The sequence below is a fragment of the Pipra filicauda genome, unplaced genomic scaffold, assembly GCF_003945595.2.
Source record: "Pipra filicauda isolate LSUMZ 115617 unplaced genomic scaffold, ASM394559v2 scaffold45_size4122338_pilon, whole genome shotgun sequence".
Taxonomy (NCBI): Eukaryota; Metazoa; Chordata; class Aves; order Passeriformes; family Pipridae; genus Pipra; species Pipra filicauda.
In genome coordinates, this window is record NW_024104598.1 from 4,035,718 (window position 1) to 4,052,230 (window position 16,513).

The 16,513-nt window shown below is 61.7% G+C and overlaps 4 protein-coding genes across 4 annotated transcripts; 3 read left to right on the forward strand and 1 right to left on the reverse strand.

The window, feature by feature from the left end:
• The first annotated feature begins 286 nt into the window (after positions 1 to 286).
• LOC113986326 (interferon-induced transmembrane protein 1-like) lies at positions 287 to 1,541 on the forward strand. The gene is made up of 3 exons (XM_027717945.2): positions 287 to 671; positions 1,089 to 1,217; positions 1,497 to 1,541. Exons 1-3 carry the CDS (start codon positions 456 to 458, stop codon positions 1,539 to 1,541), a joined length of 390 nt encoding a protein of 129 aa, XP_027573746.2. The 5' UTR covers positions 287 to 455.
• Positions 1,542 to 3,520: 1,979 nt separating this feature from the next.
• LOC113986375 (dispanin subfamily A member 2b-like) lies at positions 3,521 to 4,781 on the forward strand. The gene is made up of 2 exons (XM_027718036.2): positions 3,521 to 3,709; positions 4,375 to 4,781. The coding sequence occupies exons 1-2, from the start codon at positions 3,521 to 3,523 to the stop codon at positions 4,534 to 4,536; spliced, it is 351 nt and encodes a 116-aa protein (XP_027573837.1). The 3' UTR covers positions 4,537 to 4,781.
• A 740-nt stretch (positions 4,782 to 5,521) lies between these two features.
• LOC113986374 (interferon-induced transmembrane protein 5-like) lies at positions 5,522 to 6,791 on the forward strand. Its single transcript, XM_027718035.2, has 2 exons — positions 5,522 to 5,680; positions 6,573 to 6,791. Exons 1-2 carry the CDS (start codon positions 5,522 to 5,524, stop codon positions 6,789 to 6,791), a joined length of 378 nt encoding a protein of 125 aa, XP_027573836.1.
• A 1,739-nt stretch (positions 6,792 to 8,530) lies between these two features.
• Positions 8,531 to 16,114, reverse strand: PGGHG (protein-glucosylgalactosylhydroxylysine glucosidase). The gene is made up of 13 exons (XM_027718046.2): positions 15,848 to 16,114; positions 15,149 to 15,359; positions 13,919 to 14,354; positions 13,559 to 13,678; positions 13,336 to 13,467; positions 12,917 to 13,028; positions 12,429 to 12,501; positions 11,791 to 11,927; positions 11,272 to 11,405; positions 10,931 to 11,026; positions 10,652 to 10,749; positions 9,011 to 9,222; positions 8,531 to 8,918 (listed from the first exon to the last, which is right to left on the reverse strand). The coding sequence occupies exons 1-13, from the start codon at positions 16,092 to 16,094 to the stop codon at positions 8,854 to 8,856; spliced, it is 2,073 nt and encodes a 690-aa protein (XP_027573847.2). The 5' UTR covers positions 16,095 to 16,114; the 3' UTR covers positions 8,531 to 8,853.
• Positions 16,115 to 16,513: the final 399 nt, after the last annotated feature.

Consider the following 16,513-nt stretch of genomic DNA (forward strand, 5'->3'; position numbering starts at 1 on the left):
TCAAAAAAGGGGACAAGGAAAGGGACGGGAAAGGAAGGGGACAAGGTAAGGGGTCAAAAAAGGGGACAAGGAAAGGGACGGGAAAGGAAGAGGACAAAGAAAGAAAAGGGAAAGAACAGGGTAAAGTGAAAAGGGGGCAAAGAACAGGTAAAGATGAAGACAAGGAAAGAGGGGGGCAAACGAAGGGGCAAAGAAAGGAGAGGGGAAAGGGGTAAAGAAAGGCATAAAGAAGGGGACAAGGAAACAGGTACAGAAAAAGAGATAAAGGAGGGGACGAGGAAAACGGGTCCAGGGTTTTTCCCGCCCTTACCGGGACGTCCGGAGGGGCGGCCTTTTCCCGCCCCATCCTCAGTCTTGGGGAAACGAAACAGCCGTCGGCGAGACCGCCCCCTCCTCCCCGTGCCACCTCCTTCCTCGACCACGGCGTTTTCCCTGTGCCGCTGCCGCCGGTGCGCATGAAGAGCCTCGGGATGGAGCAGACGCTGCCGCCCTACGAGGTGCTGCCCACGGGGGTCAACATGGAGGAGCTGCCCCGGACGACCACGACCACGGCGGTGACGGTGGAGGAGGAGCAGCCGCCCCCCCGAGACCACCTGGTCTGGTCCCTCTTCACCACCCTGTACGGCAACTTCTGCTGCCTCGGGTTCCTGGCGTTCTTCTTCTCCGTCAAGGTGGGGCACTCGGGGGGGGAGGAGGGAAGGCTGGGGGTTGGGAGAAGGCACGGGGACCCCCACAGAGCCCCCATTGAGCCAACAGAATGCCTGACCCCATGGAGAGCCACTGACCTCACAAAGCTTCAGTTCGGGGGTGTCCAGTGGACCCCACAAGCCCCAGACCAGAGGGTGCCCCGTGGACCCCACAGAGCCCCCTGTCCATGGACTCCTGGCCCCACAGAGCACCCGTGGACCCCACAGAACCCCCTTTCTATGGAGCCCTGGCCCCACAGCGTCCTGGAGTACCCCTGGTGGTTTGGGGGGATTCAGCCCAGGGTGGCAACCTCCAGCACCTCTCACACCTGCCTGCAGCCTTGAGCCCCCCGGGGCCACCCCCTTCCGACCCCACTGACTCTCCCCTCTGCCTCCCCACAGGCCAGGGACCGCAAAGTGCTGGGTGACCGCAGCGGGGCCCTGAGCTACGGCTCCACGGCCAAGTGCCTGAACATCACGGCCCTGGTGCTCAACATCATCGCCGTCCATCTCACCCCTCAGCGCCAGGGGGTACCCCCTGGGGCCCGCCGGGGTCCTGTCCCTCTTTCCTCACTGCTCAAAGCTGTTGTTGAGCCCTTGCTGATGCTGGAAGTGCCTGGGGACGGACACCCTTCCTCAGGTGGCAGCCGAGCACCCCCAAAATGGCCGTGACCTGCTTGCTGCTTTGCTCTGGGTTTGGAGCCCCAGCTGACCCGAAACAATCCCCGGGAGAAGCACCTTGTTTGGAGAAAACCTGGTTCGAATAAAGATTTCTTTCACTTTTGCCCCGGCTCGGTTTTATTTCGGCAGGAAGAGGTTCAGGGTCCCCCCCCCCACCGCAGCGTGGCTGGTTAAGAAACAGCATCGGCAGCTGGAGGTGCCTGGGGGGGCGGGGAGGGAAATTGTCTCTCATCGCAGAAACAATGCTCAGGGACACACCCGGCTCCATGAACGCGGATGCTGCACCCATAGGGTCACCCCGAGGACGGGAGGAGAACCTCACCTGTGCCAGGGTGTCACCCTCACCCTCACCGGCCCTCAGGGAGGGCTGTGAGAAAGCAGAGCTGAGGATTAGCTGGACTGGGGGAGGCAGGATGTGCAAAGGGCACGAGCGGGATGAGCTGGAATGTGACAGTGCAGGACAGCGGGGCTGGAGAGGCTCCCGGAGGGAAGGGGGTGGTGGGTGCTGTGGCTCCATCCCGAGTGGCCGTGCTGCACATCTCCCGGGGCTGGATTCCTCGGCGATTTGGGATGCTGGTAAAGTTCGCAGATAGGAGCCTGGCTGTCCTGGGAACAGCTGCCATGAGGAGGGGGGAACAAATTATGTGTCTTGCTGGCGTGCACAGCTTTTGGTTTCGTTGTTTCACCTCAGCACACGAATTTCCTCACAATCACTCTCCCCATCCTGCGGGGGGGGGGTGAGGGGGGGGGAAGGGAGCCGTGCTTGGTGGAAGCCACATCCTGCGGTGGGGGGGGGGGAAGGAAGCTGTGCTCGGTGGAAGCCACACGGAGCGCCAGCCGTCCCTTTCCCTCACCGGGAGAGCTGGCAGGGCAGCGGGCAGCGATCCGGGCAGCGATCCGGGCAGCGATCCTCGCGCCTCCGGCCGCCGCACGTGCCGCTCCCTGCCCGGCCCCGGAGCGACCACGGAAAATCCTGGCCCGAGTCCACCTGGCAGAGCTTCAGCTACGCAGCTGTCCTGGCTTCCCCCTTCCCCTCCGTGCTCCTCGCCCTCCCCTCGGCAGGCCCTGGTCCTCCTCGGGGTTGGGGCCCCGCAAGGATGGGAACAAAACCCTGTTTTTCCCTCTCCCCGAGAACTTTGGGTTCCTGGCAGGACACTGCATTCGTAAGATGTCAGAAATCCCACTCACAGACACAGCGGGTATTTGTTGCAGGATCCCTGGCACTGAGAGCCCAGTGAATCATTTTTTTGCTCCGTTTCTTCCCGGAAAACACGGGCTCCTTGCTGCAAACGGGGATGTGCTGCCTGCCTAGCCCCACCCTTGGCCTGCCCAATTCCCAGCACATCCAATGGGGACTTGGGACAACGAAGGCCACTGCTCTGAGATCCCCTCTTCCTCCTGCTCCCTGTTTTTATCAATAGCTTCCAGCACAAATCCAAAGTGCAGGCCCATACAAACCAACGTGGAAAAAATTGACCCCTACCCAGTCCAAACCAGCCACCAGCAAAACCTTCTTCCAGCCTGTGACCACACTGAGCTGCCATGGAGAGCTCCCTCCAGTCTGTCCACTCCAACCCCAAAGTCCTATGGACACCACTCGGAGTCCCCAGAGTCCCCTCAAATCCCCTTGGGGTTCACAAAGTCCCCTCAAATCACCTTGGAGTCCCCAAAGTCCCCTTGAGTCCTCTTGGAGTCCATAAGGTCCCCTGGAGTTCCCTTGGAGTCCCCAAAGTCTCTTTGAATCCTCCCCAAAGTTCCCAAGCCCCTCTGGATCCCCTCAAGTGCCCTCAGAGTCCCCAGGCTCCCTTGGAGACCCCTCAAGTCCCCTCGGAGTCCCCAAAATCTCCTCAGAGTCATTTCAGAGCCCCCAAGACCTTTAAGCCCCCCAAAGTCCTGAAGTCCCATTGGAGCCCCCCAGGGTCCCCTGGAGCCCCACAGGGTCTCCTGGAGCCCCACAGGGTCCCCTCGGAGCCTCTCGAGTCCCCTTAAGCCCCCCCGGTCCCCCAGAGCTGCCCTGCACCCCCAGCCCACGCGGGGTGGGGGTCCTGGATGGCCGTGTGTCCCCCTTCCCCCCCCCCCCGCGCGGGGCGGTGCGGAGCCAACCCCCCGCCCTGGGCGCGCTCCATTCCAGTTCCAGGAACTCATTCCCGGCCATGGAGACCCGACAGGCGGACGTGTCCATCCCACTGCAGTCCTCCGGCTGGGGGTCGGCTGCCCCCGGTCCCCGGGCAGACCCGCCGCCCCGGGACTATGTGCTCTGGTCGCTGCTCAACGTGGTGCTGTGGTGCGCGGTGGCCGGGCTGGGCTGCCTCGGCTTCCCCCCGCTCGTCTACTCCATCAAGGTGAGGGGGGCGACCAGGGACCCCCACCCGACACCCTGGATCTAGCCCTGATCGGCCCCGGGACACCTCATCCAGAGCGACCCCCAGCCAGCTCCTCCCAGGACCCCGCGACTGAGCCCGGCACAGGACCCCCGGCACGTCCCGACCTCCTCCCCGCCTTGGGATGCCCTGACCCAATCCAGCTCGGGATGCCCGACACGTTCCGACCCTCTCCCCGACTCAGGACCCCCCAACCCAGCCAGGGACCCCCCGACATGTCCCGACCCCCTCCCCGACTCGGCAGCCCCCGACCCAGCCCGACTCAGACCTTTCCCTCACCTCGGGACCCTCCAGTCCTGTCCGCCCCGACCCCGCCCTCCCTGACACCACCCCGGTCTCCAGACTCCATCTCCCGCCCTGGACCCCAGATCCCCTCTCCCATCTCCAACCCCCCACTTCCACCCCGCCCTGGGACCCCAGTGCTGTGTGCCACCCCCCGACCCTGCACCCCCCAGTGCCGTGACCGCCGGGTGGGTGGAGGAACAGGCAGTGCCCGGCGGCTTCCCCCCCCTGCCCCTGGTGACACATCCCTGGGGTCCCAGCACAACCCCGCAGCCGCCCCCAGGGGTGGAATTGGGCCCCCAACCAGTTCCCCCCACTCTGAGCCCCCCCGTTTACCCCCCCAGGCCCGTGACTGCAAGTTGCTGGGGGACCTGGAGGGTGCCCGGCGTCACGGCTCCCGCGCCAGGGTGGCAAACATCATCTGCTCCGTGCTGGCAACCCTCGTGTTGGTGGTCTTCATCATCATCATCATCATCTTCACGACCACCACGTTGGAGAACCCCTGACCGCCGCCTGGCCCCCACCCGCGGGGGGCTTCTCCCCCTCCTCCTGCCCCGCAAATGTGCCCGCTCGGGGCTCGGGGAGTGAGCCCCGTCTCCTCGCTGCTGCCCCCGGGTGTCCCCGCACAGCCGCGGGAGGGGATGGGGCGGGGGGCGGGGGGGGCAGCCCCCTCCCCTCCTTTTCTCTGCTCTTGCGCTTCCTGGCACCTGTGACGCACCTGCCAGTCCCTGCTGCCACCAATAAAGCTCGGCCTGCCAAACCCCCTCGTTGTCACCTCATTCGCCACGGGACAGAGTAGAGGGTCCTCGCACGACTTCGTGGGACCCTCCTCCTTCTCTTCCCTCCTCCTCTTTATTCTTCTCCTCCTCCTCTTCCTCCTCCTCCTCGCCCTGCCTCCATCCCGCCGCAGGACAGAGTGCTTCCAGCCCAGATCCCAAGGAAGTTCCTTTCCAAAAATCTCAGGTGTGGCAAAAGAAGGAAATTAAAGACCCTCCGTGATTTTTGGCTGCCCCCCCCCCCGCAGCACCCTCTCCCCCCCACTGCCAGGGAGCCCCGTGGATGCGGCTCTTCCACCTTTCCCTATTAACCTGCCGTTTCATCCATCCCGTAGCCCAAAGGTGCTGCCAAGGAGGGGTCAGCCCTGCCCAGCTCACCTGGAGGGTTGGGGCTGGAGGTCCCGGTGCCAGCCAGCGCCGCGGGAGTCCTGGTACCGGGGGGTCTGTCTTGGGATGACCCTCAGATGGTGTTGGAGTCACCTCACGGCACTGCCCACGCTGGAGCCATCCGTGCCCCTCATCCCCGGCGGGAAAGCTGGCTATAAAAAGCTTTCCCAGGCTCGCCATCCCAGCGCTTCTCCCAGCCTGTTGGAGAACCGCATCCCGCAGAGCTGTAATTTCCCAGGTTTATATTTAGCGGGGCAGGGCTATATAAGAGGTGCCCAGCCGTCCTCCCCTCAGGCTGCTGGAGCCGCGGGTGCCCCTCTCCGTGGCCATGGACACCTCGTACCCGCGGGAGGACGAGCCGCCCCGCAAGCGGGGACCACCCCCCGCCGCCCCCCCGCCCCGCGACCACCTCGTCTGGGCCATCTTCAACACCCTCTACATGAATTTCTGCTGCCTGGGCTTCGTGGCGCTCGCCTTCGCCGTCAAGGTACCGGCACCCGGCAGGACTGGAGCGTTTGGGGGTCTCCGGGAATCCCTCGCCACCTAGATGCCGAGGGAGGGATTGCCGAGGAGGCACAGAGCACCTGGGATAACTCCTGGGGGGGGTGGCATAGGGGGGAGGGAGCCCAACACCCGCCAGAAGCAAGGGACGCTGGCAACTGGTGAATCCTCCCTGCTGTGTTCCTGCCACCCATCAGGGACGTTGTGGGACCCCCTGGATAACCACAGCCCCCTGCCCACACTCCGAGGACCAGCTGCTTCATCCTAGAAAGTGCTGTGGGGGCTGTGATGTCCTCAGGCCCCTGGCCCAGCCCTTTGGCAGGAGCAGCTCCAGCTGGACTGGACCAGGGTGGAAAGATGGGGGCAAGAAGGAGCTGGAGCCAGTGAGGCTCTGGAGGAAGCGGGAGGGAAAATCCCAGCTCCAGCTTGACTGGACCAGAACAGAAAGATCCTGGGGGCAAGAAGGAGCTGGTGCCAGTGAGGCTCTGGAGGGAAGAAGCAGGAGGGAAAATCCCAGAGGCAAAGGAAGTGGGGCCAGAGGGGAACGGGAGCATATGGAGCAGGGGCAGCCTGGGACAGATGGATGGATGGATGGATGGATGGATGGATGGATGGATGGATGGATGGATGGATGGATGGATGGCTAAACTGTGGGCTGCAAGGGGGCTAAAGCCCTGGAGCAAGGCTGGGAGAGGCACAGGAGGGGGCTGCAGGAAGGGGGCTGCAGGAAAAGGGCTGAGGAAAAGGGGGCTGAGGAAAAGGGGGCTGAGGAAAGGGGGTGCAGGAGACAGATGTGGGAAGGGGGTTGAAGGGAAGGGAGTTGAGGGGAAGGGGGCTGAGAGAAGGGGCTGCAGGAGGGGGCTGTCCTCCCGTTGCAGGCGCGGGACCGGAAGGTGTCCGGGGACGTGGAAGCCGCTCGGCACTTCAGCTCCAAGGCCCGGTGCTACAACGCCCTGGCCACGGCGGGCAGCGTGGTGCTGCCGCTGCTGATCGTCGCCCTCGTCGTCACCGGCGTCATCCACCTCTCCAAGCTCGCCCAGGACTCCGTCGGCTTCTTCACTTACCAGCTCAGCGGGAGGGACGACGAGGACCACTGATGGGGGCGGGGTGAAGGGCTCGTGGAACCTCCTTCGCGCCGCTGGTGGCTCCCCAAAAAAGGGCCACCACCCCTCTCTGCCACCCCAGGCCACGGCCACCAGCTCTGACACCCACGGGGCACGGCATGGCCGGTTTGGGGGGGCAGCTCCAGGGGCTTCTCCTCCACTACTATGACCCCTCCCTGCCTGGCCTGACCCCCCTCCCCGCCACGCTTTGGGGGCAGAGCAGTTATTTTCATTTATCTTGTGGTTTGTTTTTTTTTTATCTCCCGTTATCCCCCCCCCCGTGTGGAGCTCAGCCTCCCTCCAGCTTCCGTGATCACTATTTAAATCATTAAACGTTTCACACAGCGTGAGTTTCTGCCTGTGGAGGGGGGGGGACGACAAGGGGGGTGCCAAAGGAAAAACGTAAACAAGGATTTTTGGCTCCAGTTGAGCTCCCTGCAGCCAGGAGACGCTGCAACCCCCAGGACCCCCGGCCACCAGGACCCCCGTGACCGAGGAGGGGAGGGAGCAGAGAAGCTCCTTGGCCCCATGGGGACACGCTGAAGCTAATGGTGTGTCGCCCTCCCAGGGGGAGCTGAGACCTGCAAACTCACTGCAGCAACACAGACATCCCCAGCAGGTCCCCGTTCAGGACGGGGAGGTGTGTGTGGGACGCAGCCCCACTGCTCCCTGCTGTCCCTCCCTGGGCTGGAGATGGCTCATTTCGGCTACACGGGACTAAAGGATCCCTTTTTTGCTGCTAAACCCCCTTTAGTGCCATGACCAGACCTGGCTCAGTGTGGGGTTTTATCCCAGCCCCATCCAAATCCCAGTCCGGGTGCAGCTCTCCGGGCTGGTGCCGGAGCGAGGGGACGGTGCGTCCTTTTGTCCTGCCAAGAGCTGCAGCTAATTAGGGGCTGGTGGCTCTGATGAGGCCGGAGCAAGAGGCCGGGTAATTACACGGCGGGAGAGTCCCTGCTCCTCCCCTAAGCATTCCCAGATGCCGCGGGGCAGGGAGCGGCCGCGGGGCTTTATATAAACCCGGCCAAGATTCCTGGGGTTGGTTTGGCGAGAACAGACCCCACGGGGCAGGGAACGCCTCCGGCACTCCCTCCTTCCCCCCAGGGCTGCCCTGCACTGAGCCCCGGGCGACGGGGAGGTGAGAGGGAGGATGCTGTGAGACCCAGGGCTGGGGGTACCATGCCCCCCTCCCTGTAGGGGCACAGCCCTTCCTTGGGGTTTCTGGGGCACCGAAAACGCCCTGAGCAAACCCACAGCAGCGTTTTGCCCTCCCCGAGGCTGCTCGTGCCTGGAAAAACACTGCCCATGTCACTCGTCTGACACGATGATATCACGGATCACTGATGTCCAGGCTTCCTGCAGCCCTTCAGACGCCAAGTTAGAAAGGATTTAACTCCAAAGCTGCTTGACAAGAGCGGGAATAGTGTAGATAAGGGGTTTGGAAACACAGTAGAGATGTTACACACCAGAAAACAGGAAAGGAGCTCTGCGCTGCCAACACGGGGCTAAAAGGCTTTTGGCTGTGTATTTTGGACTGGTATCAGTGCCAAAACACCACTCATCTGGTGAAGCAACAGTGGCTGAGGCTCCACAGCCCTTTGAGCCCATGGAGCAACGTGAGGGGAAGGCAAGGACCAGGGCAGTACATGCTGGAGGAGCTGGAGCCAGGGTCACAGATGCGTTCAGGAAGGGACTTCCTTACAAATGCAGATACAGAGAGCACAAACAACTCCTGAGTGTTTAGAAAATTCATTTGGAATGGTCATTTTCAGGCTTGATTTCGCCTCCTGTGCTGAGTGAGAGACGCAGGAGGTGCGTGAAGGGGATTCTGGGGCTCAGTGCCCCCAGAACAGACGTGTTGACCCCCTGCCATGGTCACAGCTCTGTGGACAGCCCTCCCTCCTCGGGAACACAAGGACAGGTGGCACACTCAGTCCTGGGGGGCCAAGGGCTCATGGCACAGCCTGGGCCCCCCCCTCTGCCCACCGTTACCTTCCCCCTTTGCCAACATCCCAGATCCGCTGCTCCCGCGGGCAAAACCTGGACCAGCCAAGGTTTAGGGGGTCCTGGTGGGTGACCTCTGGATCCAGCCGGGTGCCATGGGGAAGGAGACACTCTGCCCTGCAACAAAAAACACCCTTGTGTGAGGTATGGGAATGGTTTCTCCCCAAATTCTTTATCTCGGGGAGCGGAGCCGGGTGCTGCTGCCGTACCCTCCCGCAGGGGAAAGCGGTGCCCCGACTCCAGCACTGCCTCCAGGGGAGATGCCAGAGGGTCCTGGGAGGTCTCAGTCACTTCCATACAGATCTCTGCTGCGGTGATGGCGAAATCCAGTTTGTTGCCCAAGTAGGAGATGCCAGAGAGCTTCAGCTCGGTGATGTCGTGGGGAAAGGCAGGATCGAAGCGGAGGCCGGACCTCGAGATCCTGGAAAGGCAGGAGCATGTCAGGGTACGAACAGTGGGAGCCACGGGTGAACAACCTCTGGGGTGTGGCCACCTCTCCAGGCATCTCCACCTCGTGCACCCCGGAGGAGTGTGAAAGTATCCTCAGTGCATCCAAGGATCTCTGGGCAAATCCCGAACACACCGATGGAGCATCTGCTGAGGAGCTACAGGGGCCATAATTTCACAGCCCAGCACCCAAAGACATTCCTGTCCCCCTCCAGTTCCACAGCTTGGGACTGGGGTTTCCTTAAGGTTGGATTTTATACCTTTTTTAATTAAAAAAAAAAAAAAAAAAGGAGAAAAATGTATTATTCTTTTCTTCTGGGGCAGCTCAGTTCCAGACACCCACCTCGGCTCCCACTCCCGCGGTTTGGAGGGCTGGAAGCACAGCTGTTCGTGCTCCTTCTCCAGAGATAGTGGAGCAAACAGCCTGACACTTCCTCCAGCCCTGATTCAAAGCCAAACAGCCTGTGTGGGTGTTGGCTCTGGGTGAGGAAAAACAACGGTCACTGTTGTCTCTGACCCAGATCTTGGCACACGAGAGCTCTTGACCATCAACTCCAGCATGCTGAGAGGGACTGGAGAGGGCTCGAGGGAGGCTCGAGAGCCTGGAGAGCCCCAGTGCCAGGTAGGATCTGTGCCCTATGGTGGGAAGGGCAGGAGCAAGGCTCCCAGGGCTGCACAGTGTCATCCCAACCTCTGGAAATTTGGCCAGAGCCCCAAAGCCCGTGGCTTGTGCCTGTCCCACGAGGGGCCCGACCCGACACACCCGGGGTGCCTGGAGACCTCCCAGCTCGGCCAAAGCCGAGGCTGAGGTTTCCAGCTGGGAATACTGCAGCTCACACCCAGCTCCACAAGGAATGGGTGGGTTTTCCAGCTGGGAACACGGCAGCTCAAACCCCAGCTCCACCAAGGAACTGGTGGGTTTCCCAGCACCTCTGGCCACACACACGGAGTAAAAACACGTGGTTAGTGCTGGAAGTTTTCACTGGCAATCAAAAGGCTTGATCCAGCCTCAGTTAAACCAAGAATAGGTTTAAGAGGCGATGGCTCCAGGGTGGAAACCACCAGATACGAGACACAGCTCTGAAATTACATGAACAGCTCCCTGTTTTCCCGAGATATTTTAAAGCTGAGGCGATGCCTGCTCAGCACTTCCCTCCACGGAGGCTCCCAGAGCCACGTGTGTGCAGGGGGCCACAGAGGGGGCTGTAGAAGGTGTTTCCTCACCCCATCCAAAGGAGACAGGAGGATGTTGCAGCTGAGCCAGAGAACAGGCTTAGGGAATGGCATTTTACTTCCCAAACGTGTCCCAGACTGAGTCTCTCGCCTGTTCCCAATCTTGCTCCAACCAAACAGGGACATTTCAAGGGACAAGCAGGAATTAAATGTGACACAACAGGTCTCACCTGAACCCCGTGTAGCCGAAGAGGATGGCTTGCAGAAATCCACCCATCCCTGTCAGGAAGTTCACAGCTCCCGAACCATCCGAGTTCTCCACCCAGACCTGCACTGGCACGAGAAAGAAACAACTCAGGAGTTGATTTGGGACACTTCAGGCAGTTCTGTGGGTTTGAATGCCGTTGTCACCGTCCCTGTCACACATCTGGGGTGTCTCTCAGTGGGGTGTCACCTACTTGGGAGCAGGTGAGACACAAACCAGAGGGACTTGCAGCCCCACCACTCACCTTGAAGGGCTCTGTGATGTTGCTGAAGCACTTGTGCAGTTGGCTCTGGGCTCTCTGCACCTCCTTCAGCTCCAGCCAGCCCACGGCAAACATGCTCTGCCAGGGAGGGAAAGGGTCTGTCACTGCTGCTGGTGACAGCACAGCAGAGCAGCACCTCCACCGCCACCATCCTGACCCAGAGCCAACATCCCCCGCACACACCCCGGCCCTGCACCATCCTCCCTCCCCTGGGCTCTGGAGCAGGTCTGATGAATCCTGCCTGGTGGGTCTGGCAGTCACCGTCCTGGATGGAAACAACCCCCCAAGGGCAAATCCCACCCTGGGCTCTGCCCTCTGCGTACCCAGGTCATGGCTGGCCCGGCCGGGTCGGTGACGGGCTCGTACATCTCCAGGTCGTTCCTCCGGACCTCGGCGCTCATGGGGTGCATCAGAGGGAAGCCGAGCAGGACCACGTCAGCTTGTTTCACTGGCTCACCTGGGGGGAGAGGGGCCAGCCAGACAGTGGGCACTGTCTGGGAATGACGGCCCGAGGGGCCGGTTGGACCGCGGGCATGAGCCGGGAACAACAGACTGATGGATGCACCTGACTGTCACCAAGGGGATCATAGCAACCTTGTTACCTGCAGTAAGACTCTTCCTACTCTGTGCTCCCAAATTTCCTCATTTTTTCAGCCCACTAATGAGAAATGACCCAGAGAGGTGGGAAAACCATCCCCAAGCCTGGCTCTCCGCACCCGGGAAGCGGCAGGAGCTCTTCTTTCACCATTCCCAAGTCTGAACCAGTCGGAGTCCTGCTCCTTCCAGGGTTAAAAGTGTGACCCGTGGCTGCCTCCGAGGGCTGCCCCTGCCTCCCTGCTCACCTGGGCTGTAGCCATCGTACTCAGGGTGATATTTCCTCTCTGCATCAAACGGCACTTTGATTTTCCTGGCACGGTCCTCCCACTCCTCTGGCACTGGGAGCAGCAGGTCCCGAGCAACTTCAGCAGCAAAGTTTAGGCTGGAAAAAGGGAGAAACAATGTGTTATGTCAGGGATGGGTGACAGTGGGAGGAGAAAAGAGACAGAAGGAGATGATTAAGCTGCGGAAAAAGCTGCTGTGGAAGAACAGGGGTCAGAGATTGAGGGGGTAACACCTCCTGTCACGGAGCCAGGAGCTCATTCCTCTGGCTGTGGGTGTCTCCAGCTGGCTAATTGCACAGACACCTCATGGAATGCAGAGGGAGAAGCCCCACCGTGAAGGGAGATCCCTCTCAGTCTCACATGGGCACCTGAGGAGTGGCCATGGCCCGAACTGCTCCTTCCTCTGACTGCAGAGGGGTGACAGGGAGAGGGGTGTGAGGAGACGGAAGAAGCATCCCCTCGGGAGCCCCACTGCCTCCCGTCCCTGCAGACTGGGAGAGAGGAGAGCCAGGCAGTGCTTCCAGGAAGCAGAGAGCTGGACAGTGTTTCCAGGAGGCAGAGAGCCAGGCAGTGATTGCAGGCGACATCCCACACGTTACCTGCGCCGGGCCACGGCGTTGGTGTAAGCGGAGTTATCGACCTGGTGGTGATACTCGTCTGGGGGCATGACACCTGGGGGGACAGGAGGGCACACTTCACACCTGAGCATGCCCAGGGGTCCTCCTCAGGGGCATGGCTGGGGAATGGGGAACGTCCTGCCTGCCCAGCCAGAGGTGCAGCCTCTGGCAGGATCCCACATGGTCTCGGTGGGATGCTTGATAAAAGAACATCTGTGGTACTGGTGGTGAAGGAGGAACAACCTGGGTTACAGCTTTGGCTGATGGGTGTAGGTACCTCATCCTGAGGGCATCTCCCCCCACTTCATGGGCAAGGGAACCTTTGAGTCACGGAATCCCAGGGTAGACAGGGTTGGAAGAGGCCTTAAAACTCACCCAGTTCCACACCCCTGCCATGGGCAGGGACACCTTCCACTAGACCAAGTGGCTCTGAACCTCTGCTTTCTACCCCCTGCCCATGGCACAGGTACCTCTGATGTGGTAGAGCTGCTCCTCCTTGCTCCACACCATCCTGCTGCACCAGTACTGAGCTACGGCTTCCACCAGCTCCCAGCCCCCATCCTCCCGGAACAGCTTCTGGTCCTGGGGGAGCCAAAGCCGGGGAAAAACAGAGGCATGAGGGAGACCTCACCAGACCCAAAATCAGCAGGAGGTCAGACAGGAGCTCTGAGGAGATGGAGGGAACAGGAGGAAAAGTCAGAAAACTGGCCTGGATTGAGCCAACAGGGTGCTGAGACACCCACGGGAGCACGGACGGATGAGGCAGGGCTGAGGGAGGGACCCCGAGGAGCAGACAGAGCAGAATTCCTCTGGGAAGGGACGGTGACAGTCACCAGGTGTCCTGTGGGCCCTGCCACTGGGCCGCCCAGGCGGTACAAACTCCCTTTACCTGCGTGGTGCAGTAATACTGCTCGAAGGCCACCAGGACGTCCCCGGTGACGTGGATCTCCTGGGCCCCATAGATCTCCTCGGGGCACACCTCGCGGCCGGTGGCTGCGCTCTCCCACGGGAACTTGGCGCCCTGCCAGCAGAAAACAACCCTAACCTTGAGGGCCTCCCCTCCTGGGGACAGGGGCCGGTGACGTCCCCTCAGCCCGCCGCCCCTGTCCCACCTCGTAGCCTTGTTCCCGCGCGTTGCGCACGGCCCCCGCCAGCGTGCGGATCCGGTACTCCAGGATGGCCCGGGCGGCTTCAGGGTAAAGCAGCAGGATGTTGGGGAACATCCAGGTGTCCTGCGGGGCAAGGCGGTGGGACTGGCTGGTGGGGCACCGCCAGCTTCGCCCTTCAGTGGAAGGATGGAGTGTTCTCCATCCCTACCGAAGGACAGTCTTCGCCACCCTTATTAAAGGATAGTCTTTTCCATCCTGATAGAAGGATGGAATTTTCCCCATCCCGATGGAATGATGCCATCTTCTCCGTCCCAGTCACTGTGCCGAGCCCCCAGGTTACCAGCCAGCACGGCCCCCACTCACCTGGTCCCAGAAGATGTGTCCCCAGTAGTCCTCACCCCGGGTTCCATTGGACAAGCCGCCAGGGCTGATGCCATGGAAGAGGAATCCCGGGCTGCCCCGGGGCGGGAGGGCACTCAGCAGGTAGTAGAGGCAGCCGTGCAGGGCCTGCTGCAGGGCCAGGGGCCCGTCCAGCTCCACGGAGCAGCGCCGGCGCAGCGCGGCCCAGGCGCGGGTGTGGGAGCGGAGCAGGGCCCCCGCGGCCATCAGGGACAGCCCCTCGCCGTAGCTCCGCTTGGCCTCCTCCTCGCCCTCGGCCACGGCCGTCAGGAACTCCCAGGAGCGCTCCTGCTCCTCCCCACCCAGCGTCAGGGAGGGCGGGACGGGGGTCCAGAGCATGTGAACGGTGGGACGGGGCCCCCCCTCCACCTCGGGGACCAGCGTCCGCCCGTGGACGTAGCTGTGGGAGACAGGGAGGGATGGGGCGGGGAGCGTGGGGCAGGGGGGACCCCGTGCACATCCAGCACCCAGAGGGGACTCCAAGGTGCCAGGCTCCCATTCCCAGATGGAAACTGCCTCATCCCCACGCTTCAGCTCCGCTGCTGTGCCATCCCCAACGTGCAGGATACTGAGATTCGTCAGAGAATCCCAGAATGGTTTGGCTTGGAAGGGACCTTAAAGCCCACTCAGTCCCACCCCCTGCCATGGGCAGGGACACCTTTCACTAGCCCAGGTTGCTCCAAGCCCCGTCCAACCTGGCCTTGGACGCTTCCAGGGATGAGGCAGCCACAGCTTCTCTGGGCAACCTGTGCCAGGGCCTCCCCACCCTCCCAGGGAAGGATTTCTTCCCAATATCCCATCTAACCCTGCCCTCTTTCAGTGCGAAGCCCCAGCAAACGGTCCCCAGTCCCAGGAATCTAGTTCTAAAGGTCATCTCTTCCAAACTCCCCATCTTGCCCAGTCTCACTTCTTTGGAATCACATCTGACCCCTGGGGCCTTTTGTTGCTCTTACACACCAGGGTAAGGGATAATTCTGGAGCTGCAACTAATAAAAATGTTTCTTTGCTTAATTTGAGGGGAAGTTTCATACACCTGCCAGGAAAAAGCAGGTGTGCAGAAGCCTCCACACCACCCACCATTCCAGCCCAGCTCCAGCCTCACATCCGCAGTTTAGTGCCCAGAGCAGAGTGGGCAGTGGGCCACAGCCCACAGAGGGTGGGCTCAGGGCAGGGACCCCCATCCCCCACACTCACTGTGCTCCCTGGAAGTCCGGCCCTGGGAGCAGGTCCAGGTCCTGGCTCTGTGGCACGAACGGGGTCTGGAGCTGGATGGTGACGGGCTGTGTGGAGCGATCCAAGCGCCGGATGGTGACGCTGAAGGCCATCAGGTGGACCAGGGAGTGGTGGGCGTAGAGCTGCTGGGTGGCCACGTAACCAGGGCACTGAATTGTGTGGCTGAAGGTCCCTGTAAGCACAGCGAGAGCCTTTGGCACCCGCAGGTCCCGGTGTTCTGTCCCAGATTCCTACCCCTCCCCTATCTACTGGTTCCTGCTGGCCTTCCCCAGGTCCAGATCCAGCTGTTGACCAGACAGCGCTGCTGACACTGCCCCTGGCCGAGCTGCTGAGGGACGGTTTGTGCCAGTAAACATTTTATCAGGCTTCATGATTTGCTAAACCTGCTAATCCAGCAGGGATTGAGCTACAGCCTGAAAACTGCTTATTTTATTGTTATATTACTTACACATGAAAGGGGGCTCATGAGTGAAACTTATTATATGAAAGGGGAATTTTTCCAGTTGCTTCAGAAGGACAACACCCTGAGGTGAACAGAGAACGAGAAGAGGTGACTGTACGGAAGCGAGAATTTAACCTCCGGGAGAGGGCGGGGAAGGAACCTGAGGGGAAGGCGTGTCAGATTTGGGATGGGGAGGTCCCTCCCCGCTCCCAGCTCACCTGTCCGGGTGTTCAGGGCGAAGCTCTCGGCGGGGCTGTCCGTGCCGGGCACCGCCACCCGCACGCCGAGGGGGCTGGGGACATCGGCGCGGTGCGTGTCCCCCGCGGCCCCGCTGTACACGCCGCCCACGTGCAGGATGTCGCGGAAGGCGCGGGTGCCCAGGTACGCGTTGGTCACCGTGGGCAGCAGCCGCGGGTCCGCGGGCAGCGCCCGGGCCGTGAACACCGCGGGGTCCCCCTCGGCCATCGCTGCCGCCCCCACCTGCGGAGCGGCACGGCCGGGACGGGGGGTGAGGGGACGAGCTGCTGCTCCGCTCCCCGGCACGTCCCCGGGACGCCCCGGCTGTCGCAGAGGTGCTGCTCGCCTGTCACCATCTCCAGCCCTTTTAGAGTCCCCTCTGGTCACCCCCAGAGGGGTGCTCCATCCCAGCTCCCTCTCCACCCCGTCACCCCGTCCCAGCGTCTCCCGCAGCTCCCCCAAACCCCACAGGCTTCATCACTTCTCAACCTTTCCCCTCTTCCTCTTCGGCTGCCCTCTCTGTGATGGGATTGCACCAGTTTCTCCCAACACACACAACCACCTTCCTCTTCTGGCCTCCTCTTCCTCCTGAGTGTTGTTCCGTGACACTTCGAAACACTCTGTGTCTCCTGAGCTTCCCCCTTTCC

Excerpts from the sequence above, each read along its gene's own strand:
- LOC113986375 (XM_027718036.2), top strand. The coding sequence starts at position 3,521 with ATGGAGACCCGACAGGCGGACGTGTCCATCCCACTGCAGTCCTCCGGC. Across the intron at positions 3,710-4,374 it reads CGCTCGTCTACTCCATCAAG|GCCCGTGACTGCAAGTTGCT; the intron begins GTGAGGGGGGCG and ends TTACCCCCCCAG.
- PGGHG (XM_027718046.2), bottom strand. The coding sequence starts at position 16,094 with ATGGCCGAGGGGGACCCCGCGGTGTTCACGGCCCGGGCGCTGCCCGCG. Across the intron at positions 13,029-13,335 it reads AGTATTACTGCACCACGCAG|GACCAGAAGCTGTTCCGGGA; the intron begins GTAAAGGGAGTT and ends TGGCTCCCCCAG. Across the intron at positions 11,406-11,790 it reads GTACGATGGCTACAGCCCAG|GTGAGCCAGTGAAACAAGCT; the intron begins GTGAGCAGGGAG and ends CTCTCCCCCCAG.
- LOC113986374 (XM_027718035.2), top strand. The coding sequence starts at position 5,522 with ATGGACACCTCGTACCCGCGGGAGGACGAGCCGCCCCGCAAGCGGGGA. Across the intron at positions 5,681-6,572 it reads CGCTCGCCTTCGCCGTCAAG|GCGCGGGACCGGAAGGTGTC; the intron begins GTACCGGCACCC and ends CTCCCGTTGCAG.
- LOC113986326 (XM_027717945.2), top strand. The coding sequence starts at position 456 with ATGAAGAGCCTCGGGATGGAGCAGACGCTGCCGCCCTACGAGGTGCTG. Across the intron at positions 672-1,088 it reads CGTTCTTCTTCTCCGTCAAG|GCCAGGGACCGCAAAGTGCT; the intron begins GTGGGGCACTCG and ends GCCTCCCCACAG. Across the intron at positions 1,218-1,496 it reads TCACCCCTCAGCGCCAGGGG|GAAGAGGTTCAGGGTCCCCC; the intron begins GTACCCCCTGGG and ends TTATTTCGGCAG.